Source organism: Onychostruthus taczanowskii, unplaced genomic scaffold (genome assembly GCF_017590055.1).
Source record: "Onychostruthus taczanowskii isolate IOZ18803 unplaced genomic scaffold, ASM1759005v1 scaffold205, whole genome shotgun sequence".
Taxonomy (NCBI): domain Eukaryota; kingdom Metazoa; phylum Chordata; class Aves; order Passeriformes; family Passeridae; genus Onychostruthus; species Onychostruthus taczanowskii.
In genome coordinates this window covers 365,674-390,298 of record NW_024499296.1, presented here as the reverse complement: position 1 = coordinate 390,298, position 24,625 = coordinate 365,674, and the positions used below count along the sequence as shown (strand labels likewise).

Sequence of the window (24,625 nt, the reverse complement as noted above, 5' to 3'; positions counted from 1 at the left end):
TTGACTTGAGAAAAGTTGAGAAGAAAGACAGGGGCTCTTCTTCAATGTGGCCTCCTTGAAATTGTTTGAAGGTCTTTCAGACACTTGGGGAAAAAATTAAACCCCATGCCCACCAGCATTCATAATTTCAGCCAAATATGACAAATTTTATAGTGGCAAAATGTGGAAAGATAATTACACTTTATCCTAGGCAGTAACAGGTGCTGTCAGGCCCTCTCTATTCATATCCCAGTCCCACAATCTTCCCAGAGACAAACTGTTCCTCACCAACTGGGATTTTTACCACGTGCAGACACACTGCTCTGGGCAAGGTTGCTTTTCCTGTTCTGTTTTAGCTAGGTTAAAACATCTCAGGCTGCCAAAACTCTTAGAAACATTTACAACATCAAAGTCAGCTGCAGCCATGCAGGGTGATGTTCAAAGCAGGATTTGGCTGCATGCCCTCTTTTTGCTGTTCATAGCTAGTGGAAGATAGAAATACCTAAACCAACTCCTTTTTGCTTTTTTGCAGTAAAATGGAAAACCACCAGAGGTTAGTGATATCTTACAATCTCTTCATTTTGCTCCACAGATCGATCTCTGAAGAGCAGTAGGGGAAGGATGTGTTCAACGCGGCACTGGCCAGTACTCCAGAAAAAGAGCCTCACAGAATATTCGTGAAAGATACTCTGGCTCATGTGTCTCATTAATTTCTATACAGTGTGATACACAACCAGAACAGGGTCTACCGATCATTGTGTTTTTGCAGCGCAGTTTATACAGGTGAGCAGGGACATATAAGTGCCTTTTCCCAATTTGGTGACATTTACACAACACTGTCCTTCCATAGCTTCATTCCTTAGTCCAAACCAAGCCATGTACAATCCAGACGCGCCAAATCGGTCACTTAACAGTACAGGGGTGTGAGTGTCACCCCTCCAATAATGACTTTTATCAGCAGGGACTGTGTGTTGTCTTCTTCAATGAGTCAGCTAGGAGAAGTGTTTCCTTTTTGGGGGCTGCTTTGGCGGGTTTTGACCTTTTCCCCATCAGACCTGGTGCCACGTGTCCTGCTCCCGCGGACAACGGCGGGGGGCTCCGGAGAGAGACAGCGGCGCGCACCCTCTGGGAGACACAGCACAGTGCTCTCGCCCCCAGGGGCCTTCGGGCGCCAAGGCGGGGGGAGAGCATCTCTCCCGAGGAAGCCGCCCGGCCTCCACCGCCCCCAGCAGCGCGGACGGTGGGCGCTCCTCCCCTGGCCCCGCTGTCCGGGGCCACTGCATNTCCGGGAGCTGGAGGGACGGGGCCGGGCGGCCGGCGGCCGCCGCGCTCGCCTGACCTGCGTGTCCCGCTGGCCGCGCCGGGCTGCCCGAAGGATGTCCGCCCAGTCCAAGGGGACCGCATCCTCCTCCTCCTCGCCGTCCGAGGGGCCGCCGGCAGCTTCCAAAGCCAAGGTGAAAGAGCAGATCAAGATCATTGTGGAGGATTTGGAATTAGTCCTGGGGGACCTGAAAGATGTCGCCAAGGAACTTAAGGAGGTGAGAACGAAAGGCTGCGCGGTCGGACCCCCCGTCTGCCCCGTATGGGGCAAGCGCCCCACCGCCCGCAGGCAGGGATCCGGCTTGCCCGGGAGCTCTGCTGCCGCCCCCAGGCTCCTTTTACTGCTTCTTCACCGCGGGTCGAGCAACTGGTGTCCAGGTTGGGCACGGGGCAGCTCCCAGCCGTGCCCCAGGGCGGGCGGCTGGGCATCGCCGCGCTGCCCGGCGTCCCGGAAGGGGCTGGAGCCCCGTGTCCCGAGTGCCGTGCGCCCCGGGACCGCCCGTGCTCCCCACGAATGTGAGGCAGCTCTACTCGGGCACTTCCCACCTCCGGGCACCCCTCAGAGTTTATATTTTCCCCGGGGGGAGCCTCTCCTGAGAGGTCTCTGCTGGGCGAGGGTGTTCTGGGGAGCTGCGGGATCCGCAGCACTGCCGGATTCCGGGCTGAGCCGCGCCGGCGTACCGGCGGTGGGAGAGGAGTCAGGAACGACCCCGCTGCCGCCCCAGCGAGTTTAAGTTTTGGGCTGCGCGGTGCAGCGCTGTGCTCGGCCCGAGCAGCAGCAGCAGCAGCGGCGGCAGCAGCAGCAGCCCCGCTCGCACCTGCCCGGCCGCGGGGCTGAGCGGCCCCGGACCCCGCGCACCGCCGCCCTTGGCGCCGCTGCACCGGCGCGGCCAAGTCTGCTTCAGCCTCTGCAGCCTGCTTCTCCGGCAGCTGAGAGCCCTGCTTATCGGCCCTATCTGGCAAGATTGCCCTCGCAATCTCTCTCTTCCTGGTGGCGAGTGTCGTCTCCTCTAGGTTAATCTGCAGGCAGAGTGCGATTACCGCCGGCATGTTCGTAAGCAGGGAAGTGCAGTAGCTGAAGGAAAAGAATTTGGCTGTCCTTTTGGAGATTTCCTCGTTATCTTGATTTTGCTACACAACTGGTCGACAGATGGTTGGATTATGCACCAAAATTCAAGTCCAGAATCTCTGTGTATTGATTTATAAGCCTATATTTGACATTTATAATCAGCTTCGGTTTTTTGCCATCATATATTAGTTTTCTATTTTAACAACATTGTCAACAAGTTTCTTTCAACAGTCTTTTGCCATCTGAGGCAGTCTGAAATTCACCCAGCGCTTTGTTTAATGTTGAAAGATGTATAAACACACGGCTCACTAATCACAGCTGTTAGGCTCTTTTTTCAGCCACAATTCCAGGTTCCTCTTTTTTTTTTTTTTTTTTTTTTTTTTTTTTTTTAGTTCTAAATATATCTATAATTTCTCTTTCTCTTAATGTGCTGCTGTCTATGCTTTGTAATTTTTTGAGGTATTTTGAAATGGAAATAATATTTATAGAGCAGCTCTTTAAACGTTTCTAAGACCGATAGCGTAAACTGGCTTCTGTTGCTGCAGAAGCACATTTTCAGGACCTGGAAAGGATGTAATGTGTTCTGTCCCATGAATGTAAATCGTTCCCTGCACGTAATCAGTCCTAGCTTTCTTCTAGTGAGCAAACAGGATCGCTGTAAGTGGAGATCATATATCATCATTTACTGGGGCATGTTTTATCTAAGCAAACTTGTCCATTCTGGTTGACTGCATCTGCAAAAGAGAACTGGATTTACCTCTGCTTGATAGGGAAACCTGTAGAGAAATGGAGCTGTAACTCTGTTAAGTACTGTGTACCTGTTGAAGGATTGCCAATAGCATGTTTTGAGAAAATAAAGGTATTTTTATAAAAAGGATAGTTAAATCTTGTTTCTGACTATGCATGAGGCTTTTAGTAATGCTTTTCACCAAATATGCCTTGCAAAGATGGTAGCTCTGATACTCCAACAAATATGAGTTGCATACATATGCATCTGCTTCATTGCGATGTTATCATTATGTGTTAAATACACTTTGTGTGACACTTATTTTGGAAAGTCTGCAAAAGTTTGCCACCTTTAGTTTGTCTGGCTTTATAAGATGGGCTGTATCTGCACAAAAACTCTTGACATAACTGCAATGTATATTTTTTATGTAAAAGTGAGTTAATTGGTGATATTAGAAGCTGATAACCAGTCTCTTTCACAGGTTGTAGGTGTTACGAAGGAATGACAGGCTCTTCATTAAAGCTTTCAGGAAGTTAGTCTATAGTCAGTTTAGGTGTATTACACATAGAAATATGACTGCTTCATTTAGGTTCCCTACTGTAGGACCAGTCAAAATGATGAAATAGAGGATGTAAGTTCACACTTTCCATTTTCACTGCAAATTCTGTATTTCTGGAAATGTTGCTGCCATTTTTTTTTTCCCCTCAGGGTGTTTGCTGCAACCCAGCTGTTGAGCTGCAACCTTTTCTGTTACTTTTTTTTTTTTTAATGAGTAATATTGTGTACTAGAAACAGGGTTTCATTTTTTTATTACTATTTTAAAAGTTTTCATTCTGCTGCAGTGGTAGGGCATGAAGGTTTTTGAGCCCTTTTTTTGTGTAGTTCAAGTAATATTTATTTAGTTGTAGTATAGAATATAAAATGGTACTGTAATTTTTTTTTGTGATTTACATAATTTTTAAGACACTTTATTTTCTTTTCATCCCTACATATTTGTTACCCTTAAATATAAATTATGATTATTCTTAATGGAGCACTTAATTATTGTGATAGACTTCATGACTACCTTTCAGTCTTCTTTTTTAAGATTCATAGTCAAAGTACTGTCAAAATGAAACACCATTTTGTTTCTTCAAAATGAACTGCTCTGTAGCAGTAAGTAACATTGCTGTACAGCACTTGCATGTGTTGCTACATTTAGCTTGTTATGCTTTACTTACATTAATATATTTGCATCTGCCCTTTGTTCTGAACCTTTTTCTGATTGGTTCTTGAGCATTTTTTTTTTGCTTTTAAAAAGAGGAGATTGAGGGGTGAATAGAGGATGGCGTGTTAAACACAGGTGGGCAAACCATGAAGTTTATAAATGTTCTCTAGAAGCATGTGACTAAATCATGCAGATTAAAACACATACATTTTAACAGTTATACTATGTCTCAGAAGTGAAACATCCCTTTCTTCCTTCCCTCTCTCCCCCTTATTTATTGTTCTGGTCTGATTAGGTTAAGGTAACGACAGAAGATTAAGGGTAGAGCAGGGGGGTGACTGGATGGAGCAGTGCTGAGTCCAGAGTCTGAGCTGGTGTATGGCTAGCCTTCTCTAGAGTGCTGTTAATTTAGGAGAGGCTTGGATGGACCCTTTTGTCTCCTTGCGTGGGTGTGTAGCAACAACGGGATGTGGTTTTTGCATTGAGAAATGGATTTGAAATGGTTTAAGTTGCTGCTATTTGATGAATATTCAAAAGAAAAATCAAAGGGGTGCCAGAGGATTGAGTAACACTTTCTATTCCTTTAGTCCAGACTATTTCAAAATTATGTTGGTGGAGCCTTAAATTTTGGTTCTCCTCCAGAGGATTGAATAAAAGACCTTTTTCACTGGAGTTTGTATAGAAAGATGGTTATTATTAAGTCTTTTTTTGTAACTACTTATCTGTCTGGTACCTAAGTAATGTACTGTTGGAAATCAAAAGATGTGTGCTAATTAAACTATTGTAAAATGCATGATGTAGTCCTCTGATTACTTCAGAAGGGATTGTAGGGGATGTACATGTACACCTGTGGACAGCAGGACACAGAGATTTATATAACCTTATAATGATAATATAATTTTTAAACCTTCCTTGAATTCACATTTTATGGTAATGTTGCACATTTCTGTAGTCTTGTGCTTGTTTTCATGAAGGAAATACTTAACTAAATAATTTGATAAATACTTTTTGTAATAATAAAAATTCATCTTGCAGAACAAATTCCTGGAAGTTATGTGTGAGACATTTGCATAGCTTTTAATTGGCTAAATATGCTCCAACCTTTTATCGAAAGGAAGCAGCTGTGTAGCTATTGCCAGTGTTTAGAATACTCCAAAATGGAGGTGCAGGGGAAACAGAAGCCCTCACAGGCACTGCTTGTACATCAGTGAATTTCCAGTCATTTGAATCTACCTCCTCTGCTTTAAATCCTGTGAAAATGTCTTGCTGACAGAATGAGTATGTAATCTTCTGTCATCTAACTGATGTGTTTATTTTCTGTAAAGGTATGATCTGTATAATTTGGGCATTACTTAATAAATGTGTTCTAAGTGATGATGAGGCTAGCAGATACCAACCCCCTCCCCCAAAACAAAGTTCGTTATAGGATAAATGACCTGATTCCATAAGCAGGCCACTCATCGCTCTCTTAAGTGAAGGGTGGCCATGTGTTCTGTGGTTTTGATTTCTGGATCAGGACTGCAGAAGTGTATTACAATTTCAGCCACCAGTTTTTTCCATTCTATTTCTGGTTTTGTGTTCTGGTAACTATCCAGATGGCAGAAGGTACTTCAAGTTCTTGCCTGTTAAACCAGAAACTAGGAGGTGTCAGGTCCACCAAGAGGACTGGAGCAGCGATACTCAATCACGTATGAGTATCTCTAATGTGCAGGCAGTGCAAGCACCAATATAAAAATGTTTTGGGTTCCTATTGCTGTATGAAGATGAGGCAGGGAATTATTACAGCATAGGTGTGGGAAATACAATATAGAAACATAAGGATAGGTAGAAAAATAGCAAAACATTTTAATCCATTCCTTCTTCTCCTGATTCTTGCCTCTTTGGATTCTGTTCAGATGTCAAGGACCTGCCACTCTTTTTTGCTAGGTAGTGGCAGTTGGAGCTTTTTGTGCATATGTGTTCCTACAGTTAGAGATCCAATTAAATGCAGATGCCCTACTTATACCTGGATGAGGGATGCAGGCCCTCTTAACAGTGTTCCTTCTGGAGTCTTTTCTTCCGTGCGTACACTGTCTGTACATGCAGATCCTGGTCAGTAAGGTGTGTGAGGGACTGAAGCATTTTTGTAATTTTTTTTGCTGTGGCTGTGATTAGGATCCATTTCATGTACCAGGGTCAAAGTGTTGCATGAATAAAGGCAGTTGCCATTCCAAAACTTGCTAATCTCTCCATTAACAGATTTTTTTTTTCTGCTGTATTATTGCACATATTCCTTTGTGCCTGATACAGTCAGGTACTGTACCTGGATGTTTGACTGCAAAAGATGATTCATTATGTAAGAGAAGCACAGCACAGCAACTTTATTGTGATATGCCCAGGGGTCCAAAGAGGGCCATAAATAGTCATTGCAGATAACTGTATTGTATTTTTTCTTGCCATTTATTTCTTGTGTTCGGTGAAGCATTTATACAGTTATAGACAATAAAACCTGCAATGAACTAAGATAAAACTCTTACACTAGTAGTCTCAATTAAACTAATGGAGCTAAAAGGTAGCTGTGAACCTGGAAAAACCCCATGTATTAGGGTGGTCAGAAACATTTATATGCTGATGCATGACAGGGTGAGGTTGCTCCGCATCTTGATTTGTAACCATGTCTACCAAGAGTCAGTAATTGCATTGTGTAACCCCATGAAAAGAATACCTATAGGGAGTTGCTTATTGATATCAAGATACTTGACAAAGGGAAGCACACTGCTAATTTGTGCTACCTATTTTATGTTTAAACTCATGTCAGCTACTTCATTCCTTATATGTAATACTGAGCTCTTGATAGCAATGTGTATTGTGCAGTCAGGAGCTAAATAGAGCATATATAAATTCAGTTTTCAGATAAAAACAGTAGCACAGTGGAAATATGTATGTTTTCGTATAATTTGAGTTTCACACAGTCCATGCACTGCTGACCGCGATACAGAAAACAGAAATAGTGAGGCACAAACTTCAGTCTGTTGCAGTCTGTTGCAATTTTTTCCATTGACTTTGGAAGGAAGAAAGCTAAGTTTGAATGATGGAAATGTTGCTTAATTTTTATTTAAATTCAAAATTTAGAGAATTTAGTTGCTGCTACGAGTGCATTATGCAACATCAGTGATTTGGTTGAACAGCATCATTGAAGCTTTGAAGATTTTTGACGTTTTTCTTCTGGCAATGATGCAATGTTTCTATTCAGATTACTCACCTTGGACAAAGTTCTGGAATACCTCTCCTACTTCCAGTAAAAGAATTCCAGACAAATTACTGCATATGTTGTACACATGTGTTGTGTGTACAACTAATTAGTATCACTCTTGGGAGAACTGTGGGAGAGGTGCAGATGTTGTCCCTGAGTTTAGAGTGGTTTCCCACAGTGCCTCTTCCAAAATACCTTTGTGAGTGAGCATCACTACTCTCTTCCAATTTTCATTCCTTTTAGGGTTGCAAAATATTGATGGCTCATAGTCTTTTCTTAATGTTGTACTTAAGAAAAAACATTTAGTTCTTTTTTTAGCAAAAAGCTAAATGTTCAATAACCTCACAGGGTAGCTCATGTGTATCTTGTGAAGGTTGCTCTCCCTTTTCCCTGCTTCAGCAGAGGTTGCTGCTGTGAGACAGAGAGAGTAAAAGGGTCTAATTTGCAAATGGACTGCTTTCTTTCCCACACAGCCTGTGTCTGACAGCCATGCAGATTACCTCTAACCTAGTTACCTATTTGTAGACAGGGTTTTATTTTTCTTTAGTAGTAATTGGGCTTTTTGTTTGTTTGTTTGTTTGTTTGTTTTGAATGGAAACAACAAGTTGCAGTTAATGTATATTGTTTTCTTGATGAGAAAAATGCTACGTCTTATTTAGGTATGAATGTGTGATAAAGGACTACAGCCTATACATACCTCCTAATTACAGCTCCTGTCCATCTCTACACAAAATTGACTGGTCATTCTTGGTGCTGTGACCTGCAGTGCTTCAAAATGCCATTTATTATTGTACCCAGGGGAAGAAGAAAAGCAGACCCTGTGGAAAGGCTGACAAAATCCTCCAGCAGATCTCTCACTACAGCTTCCCTCTGTCAGGTTGTGTGTGTTGGATGAGTGGCATGACAGGGCTTTTAGTTTGGAATTGTTGCAGTACAGCTGATGGGAGGCAGTGAGGAGCAATTGCCTCTGAACAGCAGTAGTACCATCAGTTGTTGCTTCTGCAGCAAGACGTAGTGTGTTCATGCGTCTTGAAAGGTTAACGAACCCATCCGTTGTTTCATGCAGCATGTGCCACTTTGCATTATGAAGACTGAGAGCACTGATGTTGAATCATTTCCAGATTTCATTGAAGATTATTTCTAAGTAATGTGAAAAATCCTGTACTTTTAAAACACTTTTAATTTTTTCCCTTTACTTTTTTTTTTTTTTTTTTTTGATAAATCCACAGTCATTATTCTAGTGTTGTGCCATGGTGATATTATATTCTTCTGTTTGTTATGGTCTTTGACTGAAGAGCTTCAAGGTAGAGTCAGAGTAAGACATCCTTACTTGCAGTGCAATCATTTGCCTCGTAGGTAGGAGAAGAAGATTAAACTTAACACCTAGGAAAACAGTGTGAGAAGTTTATTATGCATTTATTAAGTTTATTAGGTGAGATGAGCTGTGGCAGGTTCCTAGACTTCTAGGGATACCAAAAACTTGATTTGAGCTTTTCATTGAGCTGCAAAACATGAGATAAGGGTAACAAAATTTTGGTATCTACTGACACTTCATACTTTACTGGAAATGTCACTGTGTTAAAGCAGGCAGCTAATGTGGCCTGAAAGATGTAGAGTCTATAAACTTAAAGTAAAAGCATTAAGAAATTGTTTGGACTTGCTTCTCCATTATAATTTATTGGTTCATATCCATGTGTCCTTTCTGTATAAAATTATATGTAAAAATATGAAGCATCAAGGTCAGTATGGTTTTTTTTTCACTTCAATGTAATGAAACAAAGTGTAATTCTTTCTTTCTATGCTTTTTCATTGAGATTTTCAGCTGAATGACTGAATAAAAATATGACTGAAAGTTCAGTAGTTATTGGAGAAAAAGTTGGAACAGATATTTTATTTCTTAATACGGAGGTACAGACTGGTTGAGATTCAAAAGGGCCCTCTAGAAATTGTGGAAGTTTTCCATTCAAGAGTCAACTAGAGCAGGTTGCTTAGAATCTTGTTCTTGAATATCTTCAAGGTTGGTGGCTCCATAACCTTTTTGGACTGCCTGTTTCAGTGTTGAATCACCCTGGTTTTGGTCTTGTGTTTAGGTTGAATTTCCTGTATTTCTAATTGTCCTCCTTGTTTTCTCCTTTATTTTTTCTAATCAAGTATGTAACGTGTGCTCCAGCCACTTCCAACCCCTTTTCTGCACTAGCTCCAGTATGTTCAGATGTGTCTTGTGCTTGGGAGTCTGGACCTGCACACAGTATTTCAGATTTAGATTAAAAAAATCAGGTATACATATTTAGTAAAAATGCTAGGCCACAAATATTTGCTTCTGCCAAGAAATATTTCTTTAGCTGAAATTTTAAAATTAGAAGGAGAATATATAGTGTACTTTTTCATCAAAGTTGCAGTAATAAGTGGTTGTGTACTTCTCCCTGCCTGTGATCTGAAAACAGATTTTATTAAATTTCAGACAGAATAATAAACAACAGATTTGCAGTATAGCTCCCTATATGAATATAGCAGGTGCATACACCAAGGGCTCGGAGCTGGTGTTTGAGAGTGCAGCCACTGGAGTCTCTGTGTCATGTCAGGGAGGGCTGCAGCCCCTTCTGCTTTTATAGGAATGCTACTACTCTTGTAACATCTCTACACCAAACTGTGATATATGCTTTTCCTCACCTTCAAATGAAATTGTCCAGGCAAATGCAATGTAATGATTCAAGTTAACTTTGTGAACAATTCAGATTAATTTTGTCTCTCTGCTTAATTTTCACTTTCATTTTCACTCTACTAATCTCATAGTAATCCTTCCATTCCTCTGAGGTTCTTTGTTTTCTTTTCCTAGTCCTTTTCCTTTTTCTCCCTCATAACAGGTTCAGGTGTTAGTGTAACTTTATTTACCTTACTGCTAGGAGCTGTCAGACATCATCTGTGTTCTTAAACATTAGAGTGCTTGTCTCTCCCCTCTTGAAAGCTGACTCACAAAAGTCACTATCAGAGTTTCATGATAGTCCTAAAATTTTCAGGTGACTCTGACATTTATCTTAGAATCTCAGTTGTTCTCCTCTCGCATCTTCTGCATGCTACTAGGAGATTCTTATGTGTCGGCTCATTTTTAGTAATTGTTTTTAGCTCAGTTCCTAATCTAATGTGAAAATGTTTCTAATCTAATGTGAAAGTGAAAGCTGTTGTTTGGATTCAAGTTAGCTGATTGTTATTACAGCAGCAAAAGCCATCCATGATAGATTATGTTGTTTTCTAAAGTTTGCTTGATCTTTTCTCAAAATACTACATAACTGTTCCCTTAAATAAATCATTTTCAGTTACCAACTAAACTGTACTTTATTCTCTGCATGTTTTTGCTTTTGCTGATTGCAGAGACGCTTAGATGAGGTATGTTCATCATAGCAGATTCTTCCTACTAAAGAAAAAAATATAAAAAAATAATGCTTGAATTCTAAGGACTTAAATCATATACAAACATTTATTTTGCTAGAAGTCTTAAATCTTAGCAAGCAGAATGTTTTCTGATGTGATACAGCTTTGATTTTGATAGAGCTGTGCCATCTTGTATTAGCTTGGCTGTTATCCTTAAACAGTGACAGTCATTCCAGACATTTGATGTATATATTTGTATGCAAAGTTGGTGTCTTGAATTCACAAACCTAATTTTAGGAGAAATCAGAACCCCAGTAATGTGTCTTAATTGAAATGATAAAGTTTCCATTCTTTTATTTAAGCCTGAAATTCATGTCATAAAAAAGAATTGTAGTCTAAGATTGATTAAAGCTATACATACATAGAAATTTTACGTTTAATATCAGGTAATTTAGGAAATGCTGTTTTAAAAAAAATCTAAAAATATCTTGTATATTTTAAAAGTTCTTAAAGGTAGTTTTGAAACTTTCTGTTCAATAATGAATCTTTTCTGAGTGTTTGTGGCAAGATTGCAAGACGTTTTGCAAGGATTACAAGAGGTATGATCCTCATAGAAGAAAACAGTGTATTTCAATGAATGACAGCTGTGTACTATTTCTAGGAGCTGAGCACTTGGCAGGCGTCATGAATATCTACTTCAAGAATTAAAAAGAAATACATCAGCTCTGTCAAAGTCAGAGTTTATTCAGTGTGCATCATCTTAGGAACAGAAGCTACTTTATGATAATTTCAACAGAATATTTAACTTACCTAGTTATTTTTCCTATAATCTGGTAGTCTTCTAAAAGTTTATACCTGGCTTAGAATAGAAAATGTTTCTAAATTTGTATGTTCAACAGATATTAGTCAATCAGGGGCATAAAACAGGGTACTAAGATAAAAATTCAGTGACTAACCCTCTGGATTTATTCTTTCTTTGGGAAAATGTAAGTAAACTTGATGTGATTCTTCGTATTATGGAGTCAAATGTAGTTAATAATAACCTTTTATGAAGAAAGGAAGATCTTGTAGGTCTTGTGAATAATGCTAAATGTGAAATGGGCTTTTGTTTAGTTTTCACGGATTCTGACAATGACATCTCATCTTTTAGGAGTGACACCCTGGTGTTGTGTGACAGCTTTTCAAATGGCTTTTGGTTTTTTTTATCACAATCTTTTGGAAGAGTGGCAAGGCCCAGAGGGAATTTGGAACATTGTTGATCCTTAATTTTCTAAAAATCAAGCTTTCTTTTAATAACAACTTGTTTTGTACAGGTGGAGTATTTCTGCCATGTTCATCTATTATTTCTCAGTTTAATTTACTAACCAAGAATGGGACATCATTTTTGTCACTCTGAATTACAGATATGATATGTCTTCCTTAAAAGCATGATTTCTTGTACTTAGTGAAACAAAGTTGTCTGTTACATAAATGTTGGTACACTGCAATTAAATCTTGATCAAGTGGATTTTATATAATTGAATGTCTATTTTTTAAATTGTTTCCTTGCTTATTGTACAGTAACTATAGACATGCAACACTTCTATGAGAATTTTTCCTTGAAGAATGTAGTATTAAACTGGTAGCCTATGTGGCTAGGAGAAAAGACCATCAGCATTTTGCTTTCTCCTGGTGTAGTGCTCTAGCAGGTGTGTGTGTGTCTTTAAGGTTTTCTTCCAGTGGAGGAGGTATTTTATGAGATTTCACATGCTTCTTACTGCAGATTGCCATTTAATGCAGACAGGAAGTTTAGTACTATGTTTTTGTGGCTGGAAACTGTTTAATCTAGGCCAATAATTCCATTGGATAAACAAACAAATAGTGACAAATAACAATGCCAAGATTGCTGCAGTTTCTTTTTGCTAATGTTGCCACTCAGCTCTGGTAGCTCTTGAATATTTCCTCATGTAGTTGTTCATGTACATTAGTACCTTAGTAAAGAATTTTTTTAATTTTTTTTTTTTTAATTTGGTAGACTTTTTCCACTTGATGAAAAAGATCTTTTCTAGCTCTGTTTTACTTGAGTTGTTCTTCACAGGAATGTGTACAGTACTGTAGGTGAGATCTAATCAGAACTTTGATGTAACTGTATTTTGCTAGATTCTGAAGTTTCATTTTTATTTGGTGAGAAATTGCCCTCTGGCAGCCATTCCATGATGAACCCTCTGCAAAGAGCTCTATGAATTTCCTGACTTCCAGTCTGTAGCACAAAGATGTTCAGTTTCTCCTCGTGTTTATGATAATGCACAAGGGGAATTTTTTTCCACTTCTCAGTATCTGAGAGATTTACTTCATGCCTTGTGTATTGTCTATTAGCTCTCCCACATCAGCAAATTTACTGAGAGCATTTGCAACTTTTGTGACACAGTAATTAATAAAAATAGTGTATGACATCTGCCAAAGTCTGGTTAAAGAGTTCCGTTACTGTTTCTTCATGACCCACGTCTACTGCTTGTTGCGTATCTAGAAAACAAATTAACTATAAAGTGATCAGCAATCTATCTGGACTTCTCTTTTCAGGGAGTGCATAATTAAATTGTAGAAAATGTTGCTGCTATGCAATATGAAGAAATATGAGTTTTTATCCATTGAAGATGAGAGCAGACAAAATTAAGGACATGGCATTCTCTAAAGCCATAGAAAAGCATCTCTCTGTTCTTCAGCATCTCCTTCTACCTAGACTTAGTAAAGCCTTTGATGCTGTCACCCACAGGATTTTCCTGGAAGAACTGGCTTCTGTCACTCTGCAGTGAGTGTACTAATTGATGGGTAAAAAACTGCTGGATGGCTGGGCCCAGGGAGAGGTGGTAAATGAAATTACTGGTGGCCCATCAACAGTGGAGTTCCCCAGGGCTCAGTGATGGGGCTGGTTCCGTTTAATGGCTTCTGTCAACATCTGTATTTTTTAAATTCAAGACCTCTTTATGTTTAAGGCTTTAAAATTATTTTTTTATTTCCATCTAAGTGTGTTAATGTACTGTTATTATATGCCAGGGTTTCTATGATTACTTTTTTTACAGGGTCTGAAATGGTCTGTGTGTGTATAATCTTTTATTGAAGCACGATTTGAGAAGGATTTGTCTGCTTTCACCTCAGGAATACTTGTGTGCTACCATCAGCAGTGGAAATGTTGCAGGTGTAAATGGACGTATTTGGAGTTGGGAAATGCCAATACCAGTGAATGAGTACTTTACTGGACAAGGAAGTAGATTCTGTGGACTAGGTTCAAAGACTTCTAATTACCAAGCATTTTTATGAAACAATGATTACAGTCCTGTAGTGTTATTAAATTACTGTTCCAGCAATATATATTAGAGAAGTTGAGCTTGCAAGGAGATGAGTTGAAAAAGGCAAGAAAAAAGTGAAGGAAACTGTTGTTGGTCTACAGAATCTGGACAGTGTTTGTATGGTCTGGCAAGGAAATCTGGAATGTCAGGACCACAACCTCAGAAAGATTTTCACTGAATTTTATCCTCACTATTTGTTATCCTTGCTATTCTTATTTTTTTCCTACTTCCTGTAAAAACTTTCTCTCCATAATCATGAATTGCCACTCTTATTTTTATGAAAGAATATGCCCACTTTTTTTCCACATTGGTAGTTGTCTACTATTATTTATAGGCCTATGTTTCTATTTCTTTTGGGATTCTTTTGTCAATATTTTGCTTTTTGGATATTCAAATGTCACATACTCTTGCATATTGCATCATTAGGAAAGCATATATTGTGGTTCTGAATTTTCTCTATTTTTTCATACCATGGTTATTTTCCAAAAGCATATTTCAAAATGCCTTTTTCTCTTCTCCCTCTCCTTTCTCCCTCTGTCTTAGAGTAAACAAATGCTACTTACGAGACTTAAATTCTGTCCTTATTCTAAAATAAAGTAATTGTTCTAAACATTAGTTGTCCTGTCTTGTTTTGTTTTGTGGCAACACCTTAATGCTCTCATCAGGACAGTTAACTTTCACAGAGTTCCCTGTCTTCCTGGAGGGTTAGGTTTCATTTGGTGTGAAACCATGGCCACTGAGTCCTGCTGGGTCTAGAGTTTCCTGTCTAATAATTTTCCCCCATTTCCAGTCTCTCCAGTCTTCTGGCCTTTATTTCAGGCTCTGGGAAATGTTGTATCAGCATACTCCTTTAAAAGTAAGAGTAGTAGTAGTTGACTACAGCAATTTAAGTGGTGTTATTCTGTAAGTAAGTAACATTAAGAATTTGTCTTTGCACGTTGGCACAAACCTACTCTATCTGTGAAGTAAAATAGTGTCAGAAGGACCAATTTGCTGTAGAACACTGTATGTTCATGTCAAAGGGGCACTGTCCAGAATGGCCAGGTACTTTTACAAATGCACAAAATGCCATTCTGGAGAGTTTACTTGGTTTTGTTAATTTAATTTTGCTTTGAAGACAAATATAATGTTGTAGACACTGTAACACATCATTAACTGCCAGATGCTTTCCATTATAAAATACCACCTTCAATTATTTTGTTAAGGTCAAATAGTTCAGACAGAATTTTTCAATGCTGAGTTCTATATCATGCTGTTATTATCTTTTTTAAAAAACCCTTTCTTTTATATTAAGTAGATGATCTTCTTCAGAGCAGTAAGCCTGGGAAAACATCGTAGTTTTGATCATGCTTGTCATCTTCATGCTTGAAAGCTTTCCCCCCACCCCAGCCCCCTGCTGCTTCCTTTCTGTACTCTAGCAAAGAAGTCTAGCCTTTGCTAGTGTAGTTTTTTGATCACAGAAGCCATCTGACATGACCAGGGGATGTAAATGTTCCCTCTGAGCTGCTGTAACAAGATTCCTTTTCGTCCCCTCCTCTCCTGAGTAGGCCGTGCTACCATGCTAGGCTAAGTTGGTGGGGAGATGCATATCTCCAATGAAAGGAGAAGGTTGAGGATAAACTGGGCTTAATTTCGTTATGCACCTAAATTTCATGTACAGTTTGTATTTGCATAAGGAAAGGTTGTCATAGAGGGGTGGAAAAATGAATGTAAATGAGACTCCAATACAATAGTAAAGTGGTGACCAGAGGTGTGCATGCTAGATAGCTCTAGGAAGAAGTCTGACTGGAAATTTGAGAGTTTTGAGTGGAATCAATGTACTAAAGTCCCTTTTCTTCAGAGTGCTGAATTAAAGACTCCCAGTATCCTGGATTTTCTCAGACCTTGACCTGTGAGTGAAACCCTCTAGTAAAAGGTGCCTCAATCTTTCAGATCCCTCGTATCATGAGTGTCAGTTCTCTTGTTTCATGGTGTACCAGTGGTCTTATGGCAATCTGCAAGACACAGCTATCAGCGTAGTATCAAATGATGGAGTTGGTCTTTTTCTCTATTTTAGTTTGCATTTTAAACTAGGAGATGCAATATAAACTTAGGTTATGTATTCTTAAAATGGTTTCTTAATTAGTTTTGATGGAGTTTTCGGTTGCATTCCCATAGCTGTTTTATGTAAGACTGCCTTACTCACTGTATTTTGTGATGGTTTGTGCTTACTAATTAGCTGTGTGATACTATGCCACTATAATTATTTGGTGCGATAGCCCTACCTTATACATAGCATGACATTCAGGGCTTTTCTGAATGAAGAATTAATTCTCTATTGGCCTTTTCTGTAACAAATTTCACTGTGGTGCTGGAAACTCTCATAAATGTTTAATGAGTTTATTTTCATAATGCATTTATGAGGTGAGGGGGTTCTATCTTCAGTTCACAGATTTCAGTTCACAGATACAAGACGGGAGGGTGGCAAATATAAACCAGTAAACACCTTATTTTTCTGTGTGTTAAGGACTTTAAGGATCTCCTTACATCAGCTGAAATAGGTTTATCATTGACAAATCAGAAAATAAGAAACACACATCTGCAAGATAGGTACAACAATTATGTCAGTTACATCCTATGGTACCACTAAGCTGTGTGACAGAGGCAGGAGTAGGATCAGTGTATTTTTGAAGTTTATTGAATTGGCTACTGGATCCTGCTACTGGATCCCTGCCATCTTTTACAGATTTTTAAAGTCTCTTTTGCTTTTGTATCTTCCAAAACAATAATTCAGAGCTCTCTTATGGAAAGATATTGCTTTAGTCTCAGGCCAGCTTGACTTTTGACAAGTTTGACATTGGTCCTATTTCAAAGTCCTAAGTCTGGACCACAAGTACATGTGCCAGGAGCTTCAGCTAAAATTCTAGGGGCCATTTTGTTTATCTGAATTTATGCCCCAGTATTTAAGGTTTAGACTCCAGTAGACAGGACACTAAAGGCATGCCAAATTTTACTAATTAAGTGATCCAGGAAAACTGAAACATACATAATAGAAACCAACATGTAAAACCAAATCTCTGACTGAAATGAGGCTGTGAAGAAATGTTTGTCTATCTGTTAGCTGTTTTCAGCTGAAGCATTGTTGAAATCAGTATGCATGAGAGGAGACAGTACCACCAAAAAGCCAACTGTATTTTCAAGAGGATATTTCACCTTTCTGTTTAAACAATCTGGTGTAATGGAAGATGTCCTGCCTATGGTGGGGGCGGGGGTGGACTTAGATGACCTTTAATGTCCCTTCCAATCCAAACCATTCTGAGATTCTGTGATTGTCTTTTCATTATTCTGTGTTCTCAGAATCTTTTTCAGAGAAGGATCTTGTAGTGCTCATGTAATGTTCAGTGATCTCAAAGGCATCAGGTATAAGCAGGTAGCTATTTTTAAAGTATTTCAGAACCTGAGGAGTCTAATCAGGCTATGGCAGTATATTCAATTGTAGTTGAATAAAGTAACTGCAAATATTACTTTTAAATGATCTGAATTGCTTAGTTTTACTAAATCAACATTTTGTCCTGCTGGTATATAATTTTTTCTCTGTAGTCTAAATTATATAAATCTGCTTATTTAAATTTCAGTCCTGTTTTATCTTATTTCTCAAAGATAAGATAAAATATTTTCATAAAAAATGTATCATGCTCTTGACAAAATGTGCTCTGATTTTACCTTGCTAACTAGATCAATAATCACCTTCAATCATGATATGACACTCAAAGAGAATATTTTATTCCTTCCTTATGGATGATCTTTGTCCCTTTCAGAAGAAAAGTTTTTTAAAAAAGTGCTATTTGCTTGTGCTTCATTATAGCATGTACTGTGAAAACTGACTGGCTACACTTTTTTATTGTGATTTTAATTAAGCAAAGCCATCAAGGAGCTAAGGTAGATGCTTTTTAAATTTTAAATTGAAATCCTTGGAAAAACTAAGCATATTGGAAAAAGGAAAAACTTTCTATTGGTGAACTATGTAACACACTCTATGTTTTTTCCATGATACATTTGGTTTCCATGCAGTGTACTTTTTATGTAGTAAAAGGACACCAAAAATGAAGATTTTTTATCTCTGGTAGTCCCTTGTTTCTTTCACTGAATAATATTAACATTTTATTTCTTTTATAAAGGCAGTGAAGCTTCTGGTGTAATACACTATGAGGAAAGACACTGTTTACGTATTGCTCCAAACTGGTTTTCAGTCCTGAATTGTGTGGCAGTATAGGCCAGAAGTCAGTGATGTATTATTTTGTTTCACATATGTTGCATGCCTCTTCACAGCATGGAAATAAGGGAAAAGGAGGGTTTTTTTCCTAAGTTTATGTTATATTTAGAGGTGACAAATTGCTAGCTTACATATAGCTAAAATTATGCCTAAGTCAGCAGTTGAAACTGAGAAACAGATTATATTGTTATTGTGTTGACTTTTATATAGCTTTTGTGTTTTTAGGTTATGGTTTTTAAGTAAAACAGAGTTTAGCACAGCTTTGATATGCACGTACTGCTGGCTGTTCTTTGTATACACACATGTACAAGTACACTGTCATACTTGTTTGGTTTCTTTTAAACATTTCTTTCAAACTGGATCCTTTAGTAACCTTTCTGCATAATGACTGTGACGCTGTTCAAGGTCTGGCATATTCAGAGCACATTTTTCAACTTTCTTGCTTGACTGTTGATGTCCTTCCATTGCATGTGCATCTGTTCAGATGCTAGGAAGAGTATCTTTGCAGTTTTGTTAGCTGAAAAAGAATTAGTTTTAAATTCAGTGGGAAATAGGAATTGTTGTTAGAGCAAACATACAAGACAAGCCCTGGCTCTGGCTCTAAACATGATCTTCAATAAATTCTTCTCTTGAAAACGATTTTATTATCTAAATGTGGTTTTAAATTTGAAACTAAACTCTGAAGTTAATAATTTTTCCTTGGTTGACCTAGTTTTGTGTTTTATTACAAGAACAGTGCACCTGGAAATACCTCCTGAAAAAGGATTTTGTAAATTAAATGCTGTGTAACATTATAGCTTAAACTCAGCTCTGCATCTGTGCACTTGGTTTCACTGTATTTCATGACCTCACCAGGGTGTTGTAAAAATAACTGCGGTGAAGATTGTTAAATGCCTATATATTATAGTAATAGGAGCCATGTAAGTGCCTAAGATAGATAGATAGACAGATAGCATTAGTACATTAGAGGTTTCTCTGAGAACACTAACCAGATTAAGTGCCAGTGTTCTCCTATGTAGCAATGTTAATTGCCAATTTTTGGCAGTTGTACAGGCACTAATTACTTTTTAATAGAACCAAAGGAAGGAAATTTCCCACTAAGCTTTTATGGATAATTATTGCAATTTTTTTCCTTCCAGGAGCTTGAAACTTTGCTCTTATAGCTTTTATCAGATCTGTCTTGCAGATAAATGGTAGCATTACAGCACATGCAAGATTGTGTTCTATAGCCTTATACCATCCCTGTCTGCCTTATAAATGACACCATTTAGAACCTTCTCCTCCCTATCAGAATAGTTTCAAACTCTTCAAACAGAGCGTTTGTACAAATAACACATAAAGACATTGTTTTGTCTTGTTCAGATGCATAGCGTATTTACACAGTGCATTACATAACAGCTGCATCTGTAGGGTCTTTCCACTGTAAATAGAGCTTTTGAAGCAAAGCTTCACAACCATGAGGAATAAATATAGAGTGTGCTGAATTTAATGTGCTGAATTTTCCAGTGTCTGTTAACTTTCTACGGCTCATTCTCTCCTTAGGTATTGATGTTTTGTTCAAAATAAAAAAGAAGTCATTGGATGAATGCTCTGAGAAGTACAAGATACACACAAGATGCTAAGCATTAAACCATATCAAAAGGTGAATGTGTGATTGCAGTTGGACTGCAACAGTATTGGTATTATCTGATGTCATCCTTCTGTCAAGAGTTTGTCACAGTTCACTGGGATTTTGTTGTAGCACTCATATTTAATAGTTTTCATAAACCAATATGTCATGCCTTTTTTGTGGTAAAGAGGCTAAACACTTGTGGTTTGGCTGCCAGACCCCAGTGTGGCTTCAGTATTCTTCATGTGTAAAGTATCCATGTTGGGCCCAGTCCTGCTTAGTATCTTTATTGGTGATCTGTATGGGGAGATTGAGCCCACCATCAGCAGATTTGCAGATGACACCAGGCTGGAGGAAAGTGTTGATCTATTGCAGGGTAGGAGCGTTGATGGATGGAATGTAGGAGAATAGAGATAGTGATGAAGGTAATCTCACCCCTAAGGGGTTACAGCTGATTTAGGAACAGGCCTGCCCTTAATAGACCACAGCTAGGTCCAATTAGGATGGGTGTTGTAAAAGAGCAGGTTGGCTGGTTGGGAAGCTAGATGGAGTTTGTTGGATGTGCTGTGAGGAAGAAGGAGTGTTGTGAGGAGTTGCTCATGAGAAATCACCTAGAAGGTATGGAGCTTTTGCAATAAGATGATAACATAGGAGGGCTCTGCAGGGCGACCTGGACAGGCTGGGTCATTGGGCTCAGTCCAGCAACATGAGTGATGACTTCCCGTGCTCCAGGCTGGGGACAGGGCAGCTGGACAGCAGCCTGGTAGAGGGGACCTGTGCGCCCTGATTATCCTGACTGATCGTGAGCCAGCAGTGCGCCCAGGTGGCAACAAGGCCAGTGGCAACCTGTCCTGTATCAGCAATAGTGTGGCCAGCAGGAGCAGGGAAGCCATTCTTCCCTTATACTCAGTGCTGATGAGGCCCTACCTTGAGTGCTGTATCCAGTTTTGGGACTCTTGATTCAGGAAGCACATTGAGGTGTTGGAGCTTGTCCAGCGAACCTGGGGAAGGATCTGGACCACAAATCCAATAAGGAGCAGCTGAGGGAAAAGATGTCTGAGTCCAAACCATGACCTAACACCACTTTGTCAACTAGGCCACTGAGTGCCACATCCGGGTTCTTCTTAAACACCTCCCAGGGACAGTGACTTCACCACCTCCCTGGACAGTCCATTCAGTCACCCTTTCAGTGAAGAAATTCTTCCTAATGTCGAATGTAATTCTTTCCTGAGGACTGTGTCTCCTTGTCCTCTAGCTGGTTGCCTGAGAGAAGAGACCAACCCCCATCTGGCTATAGCCTCTTTTCACGTAGTTGTAGAGAGTGATAAGGTCTCCCCTGAGTCTCCTTTTCTCCAGGCTAAACACCCCTCAGAGGTTTTTCCAGCCTAGTTGATTCTCTGATCAGGTCTTCAACCTTAGGACGTTCCTTGAAGGGCGGCACCTTTAAAGAGATTTAAATAAACACAAATTTAAGAGGCTATTGAGGTTTGTACTGGTCAGGTTCTAGTATGTTATCAGAACACCATTAAGATAAAAGGTGTATATAAAAGCAAGAGTGTTTTTGTGGTTTCTGGGCAAGTAGGGACAGGGTGTCCCAATCCATCCACTCAGTGATGATTGATGCAGTGTTCACACAGTTGTCCTGTATTTGGCTCCCAAATACAGCTCTGACAAGTCTGACTGTTTGAAAGATTATCAGAATTTGGAAATTTTTTTTTCCTTTTTATTCTCACCATAATAATTATCCAACTAGAGGAATCAGAGGAGAGCCACTATTTATACATGAAGTATTAATAATAAGGATTTTGTTCTTCATGTTGTTATATGCAATAATTCCAACCTATACACCTTAAATTTTAAATTGCATCATAATATGAAATCATGATTACAGAGTAAGAAACTTATGTTTTAATTTCAAAAATAATTTTGATGTTAGCGAGGTTGAAACAATGTTTGCTTAGAAACCCATTAAAAAGATCTTACTGTTTGTGTGTATATCAGGGTGATGTGTTTGTAATGTAGTGTATACTCGTTCTCTTTTCTAGTGCTAGTTTGCATTAGTTGTTCCCCACTGCTTCCTTTTCCCTTTCTATGTGCTTACAATTATGAAAAAAACTCATCCAAACAAACAAAAAAGAAATCACTTTCTTTCATAGTCACCTTTGCATCCCAAACCATCTTTTTTCACTGTCCTTAGAACTTAGTGATTGAATAGTCAGTATCACAAGCCTTGCTTACAGTACTTTAAATGGCATTCATTTGCACATTTCAGGGGTTTTAAAACTGTAACTGCTTATGGTTTTGATCAAGATGAAAATTGTGTATTCTCTTAAAACTTAATAAAATAAATAAAAATGCAAGTTACAGTTTGTTTTGCTTTCTGAATTTCTTGTCAGAATGACACTATTGTAATCAGTTTGTATTGAAGTATTTTTTAGCATTTTAGGTTAGTTATTCAGACAGACAGAGTCAAATGATTAGGGAAGGATCAGGAGCAGCATGGACAGATATGGCTTCTAGGGAAAAGGAGATACTCTTAATGGCTGGAATAGATGGAGGGTAGCTGAAATACCTGTGTGAAGTTACCATCAGCTTTGGGTGTAACGAAGTTGACTGCATCCCTCATCTCCTAGTGGTAAAAACAACTACAGATGGTTCAAAGACATGATTTGAATAACCAATGCAGGACTGTTGGGAAGATGTGTAAATCTAAAAAGCTCCATTTTCCAAGATCAGCCAGACATAGACATGGAGCAGGAAAGCATAAAAACCTGTCAAAACAGACAGATACAAGAATTAATGTAAAACAAGATGAAGAAGGATACTCCTTATAAATCACTCTACATCTTATAGCGTCTTAATCCAAAACTCTCATTAATATCTGGATGTTGGGCTAAATCGCTAGCACAGGGACCAATAATGATATCATCCTCAGAAGCTGTCTTCCCATAACTTGTAATTCCTTAATGGAATATTGCTGACTGCTGATATATGTAGGAGTTTATTTCTCAGAAAAAAATTCTGACTGTGTGATCAGTGCCCACAGTTGGATGTAGTCCAAGGCACTCCTTTCAGTTCCAGGCACTCAAATCATGGAGCCTCATTAGAGCCATCCTTCTGTACAGTACCAGATCTGCTGATGCCACTGTTCTGCCACTTTTCGTGCAGTCTGTGTGTGGAACGGGGTACATGAGAAAATTTGCTGTATTTCTTGTGTAACACTTTAGATGTTTATTTGCCATTAATATACAACAGATTTTTTTATGTGTTTTTGGAAGTAGGATTCTCTTCTACTTCAGAAACTTTGGGCATGCAGAAGGACTTTAATTCTGTACTATTGCTGTTTCAGACATGAGTTTGTCATTAATTTGAAGCTGAATTCAAAGGCAGTTCGTTTTAAGTTCCAGTGAAGATATGAACCAGCTTATAGTTCTTAGAAGGAAGGATTTCTTACAGTAGTAAAATGCGGGAGTTTGTCACACATGGAATTTTAAGCCTGTAGGTGACATCAAAGTAAGGACAGGGGGTATGTTTCAATAACTGACGTAGTTTTCTAAATCTGTGACTAATTTATTAGAACCCACCAGCACAGAAAAGTCTACACTGCTGATGTCAAGTCTAAAGAAACCCTAACAGTAGTGCTAGAATTGACTGTGTTTCTGCTAATAGATACTACATTCTCCTTTTCTTTACAGTTGTAAATTTATTAGGTATAAATCTGCTGCATTTTTTTTAAATTATAATTTCAGTGAATTTTATGAGAGGAGAATTAAGAATGTAAAATCATTTTGGAGTCAGAAGTCTTTTTTGATGGTTCAAAATCTGTGTTTCTCTGGTTTTGATGATAACTACAAATTTTGTGATGAGGCAGCCACTTCTGGACTGTTCTTTAAAAGACCCTTGATTAGATTTAGTCTTCCTAATTTTATCTCATTAAGTGCTAAATAGTTTGTCTCTAGTGAGTGTTTAACAGTCTGGATGATTTAGATTGTATAGTTAGTCTTTTTTGGCCCTTGCTTGAGATAAGAGAATTACAATGGCTGTAGAGCTATCAGATTTTTTTAAATGACAATTCAATTTTAAGGCAATACTGAAATTACTTTATTTCAGGCCTTGTGAAATATTTTCCCTTTGAAAACACAATGATTTATTCTATAAAAGTTAAAATGCTAAGAATGCTGTAAAAATATTTTCTGGGGATTTCTTTTTTTTATTCTTGCATTGTTCTGATGACATGTTCTGTTCAAGTAAATCTACTTGACTGAGAAAGGGAACAGTCTTTGGGGGTTGACCATGGGAAGCTGTTAGCTGCTCTGTTACTCTCCCTCTTCACCAGGACAGGAGAGACAATAAGATGGAGAAGCTTGTGGATCAAGGTGGGAAGAGGAAGTCACTCAGCAATTAACATCACAGACAAGATCAAAACAGCCTTGGGAAAAATAATTTAATTTGTTTCCAATTAAAAATGTAGAGTAGGATTGTCAGAAAAAAAGGCAAAACCTAAACCACCTCTCCCTTCCCAAACAGCTTCACTC

At 38.7% G+C, this 24,625-nt stretch overlaps 1 protein-coding gene across 3 annotated transcripts in view; it reads left to right on the top strand.

Annotated features, from left to right (window-relative positions):
- Window positions 1–1,275: 1,275 nt before the first annotated feature.
- The window catches only part of PRR16 (proline rich 16), a 134,652-nt gene continuing 111,302 nt past the window's right edge, over window positions 1,276–24,625 (top strand). For all 3 annotated transcript variants that reach the window (XR_005952602.1, XR_005952603.1, XM_041403857.1), the window contains exon 1: window positions 1,276–1,517. Coding sequence is in view for 1 of the 3 variants with exons in the window: in XM_041403857.1 (XP_041259791.1) it covers window positions 1,356–1,517 (162 nt within the window). In the remaining 2 variants the exon portion in view is untranslated. The remainder of the gene's footprint in view (window positions 1,518–24,625) is intronic.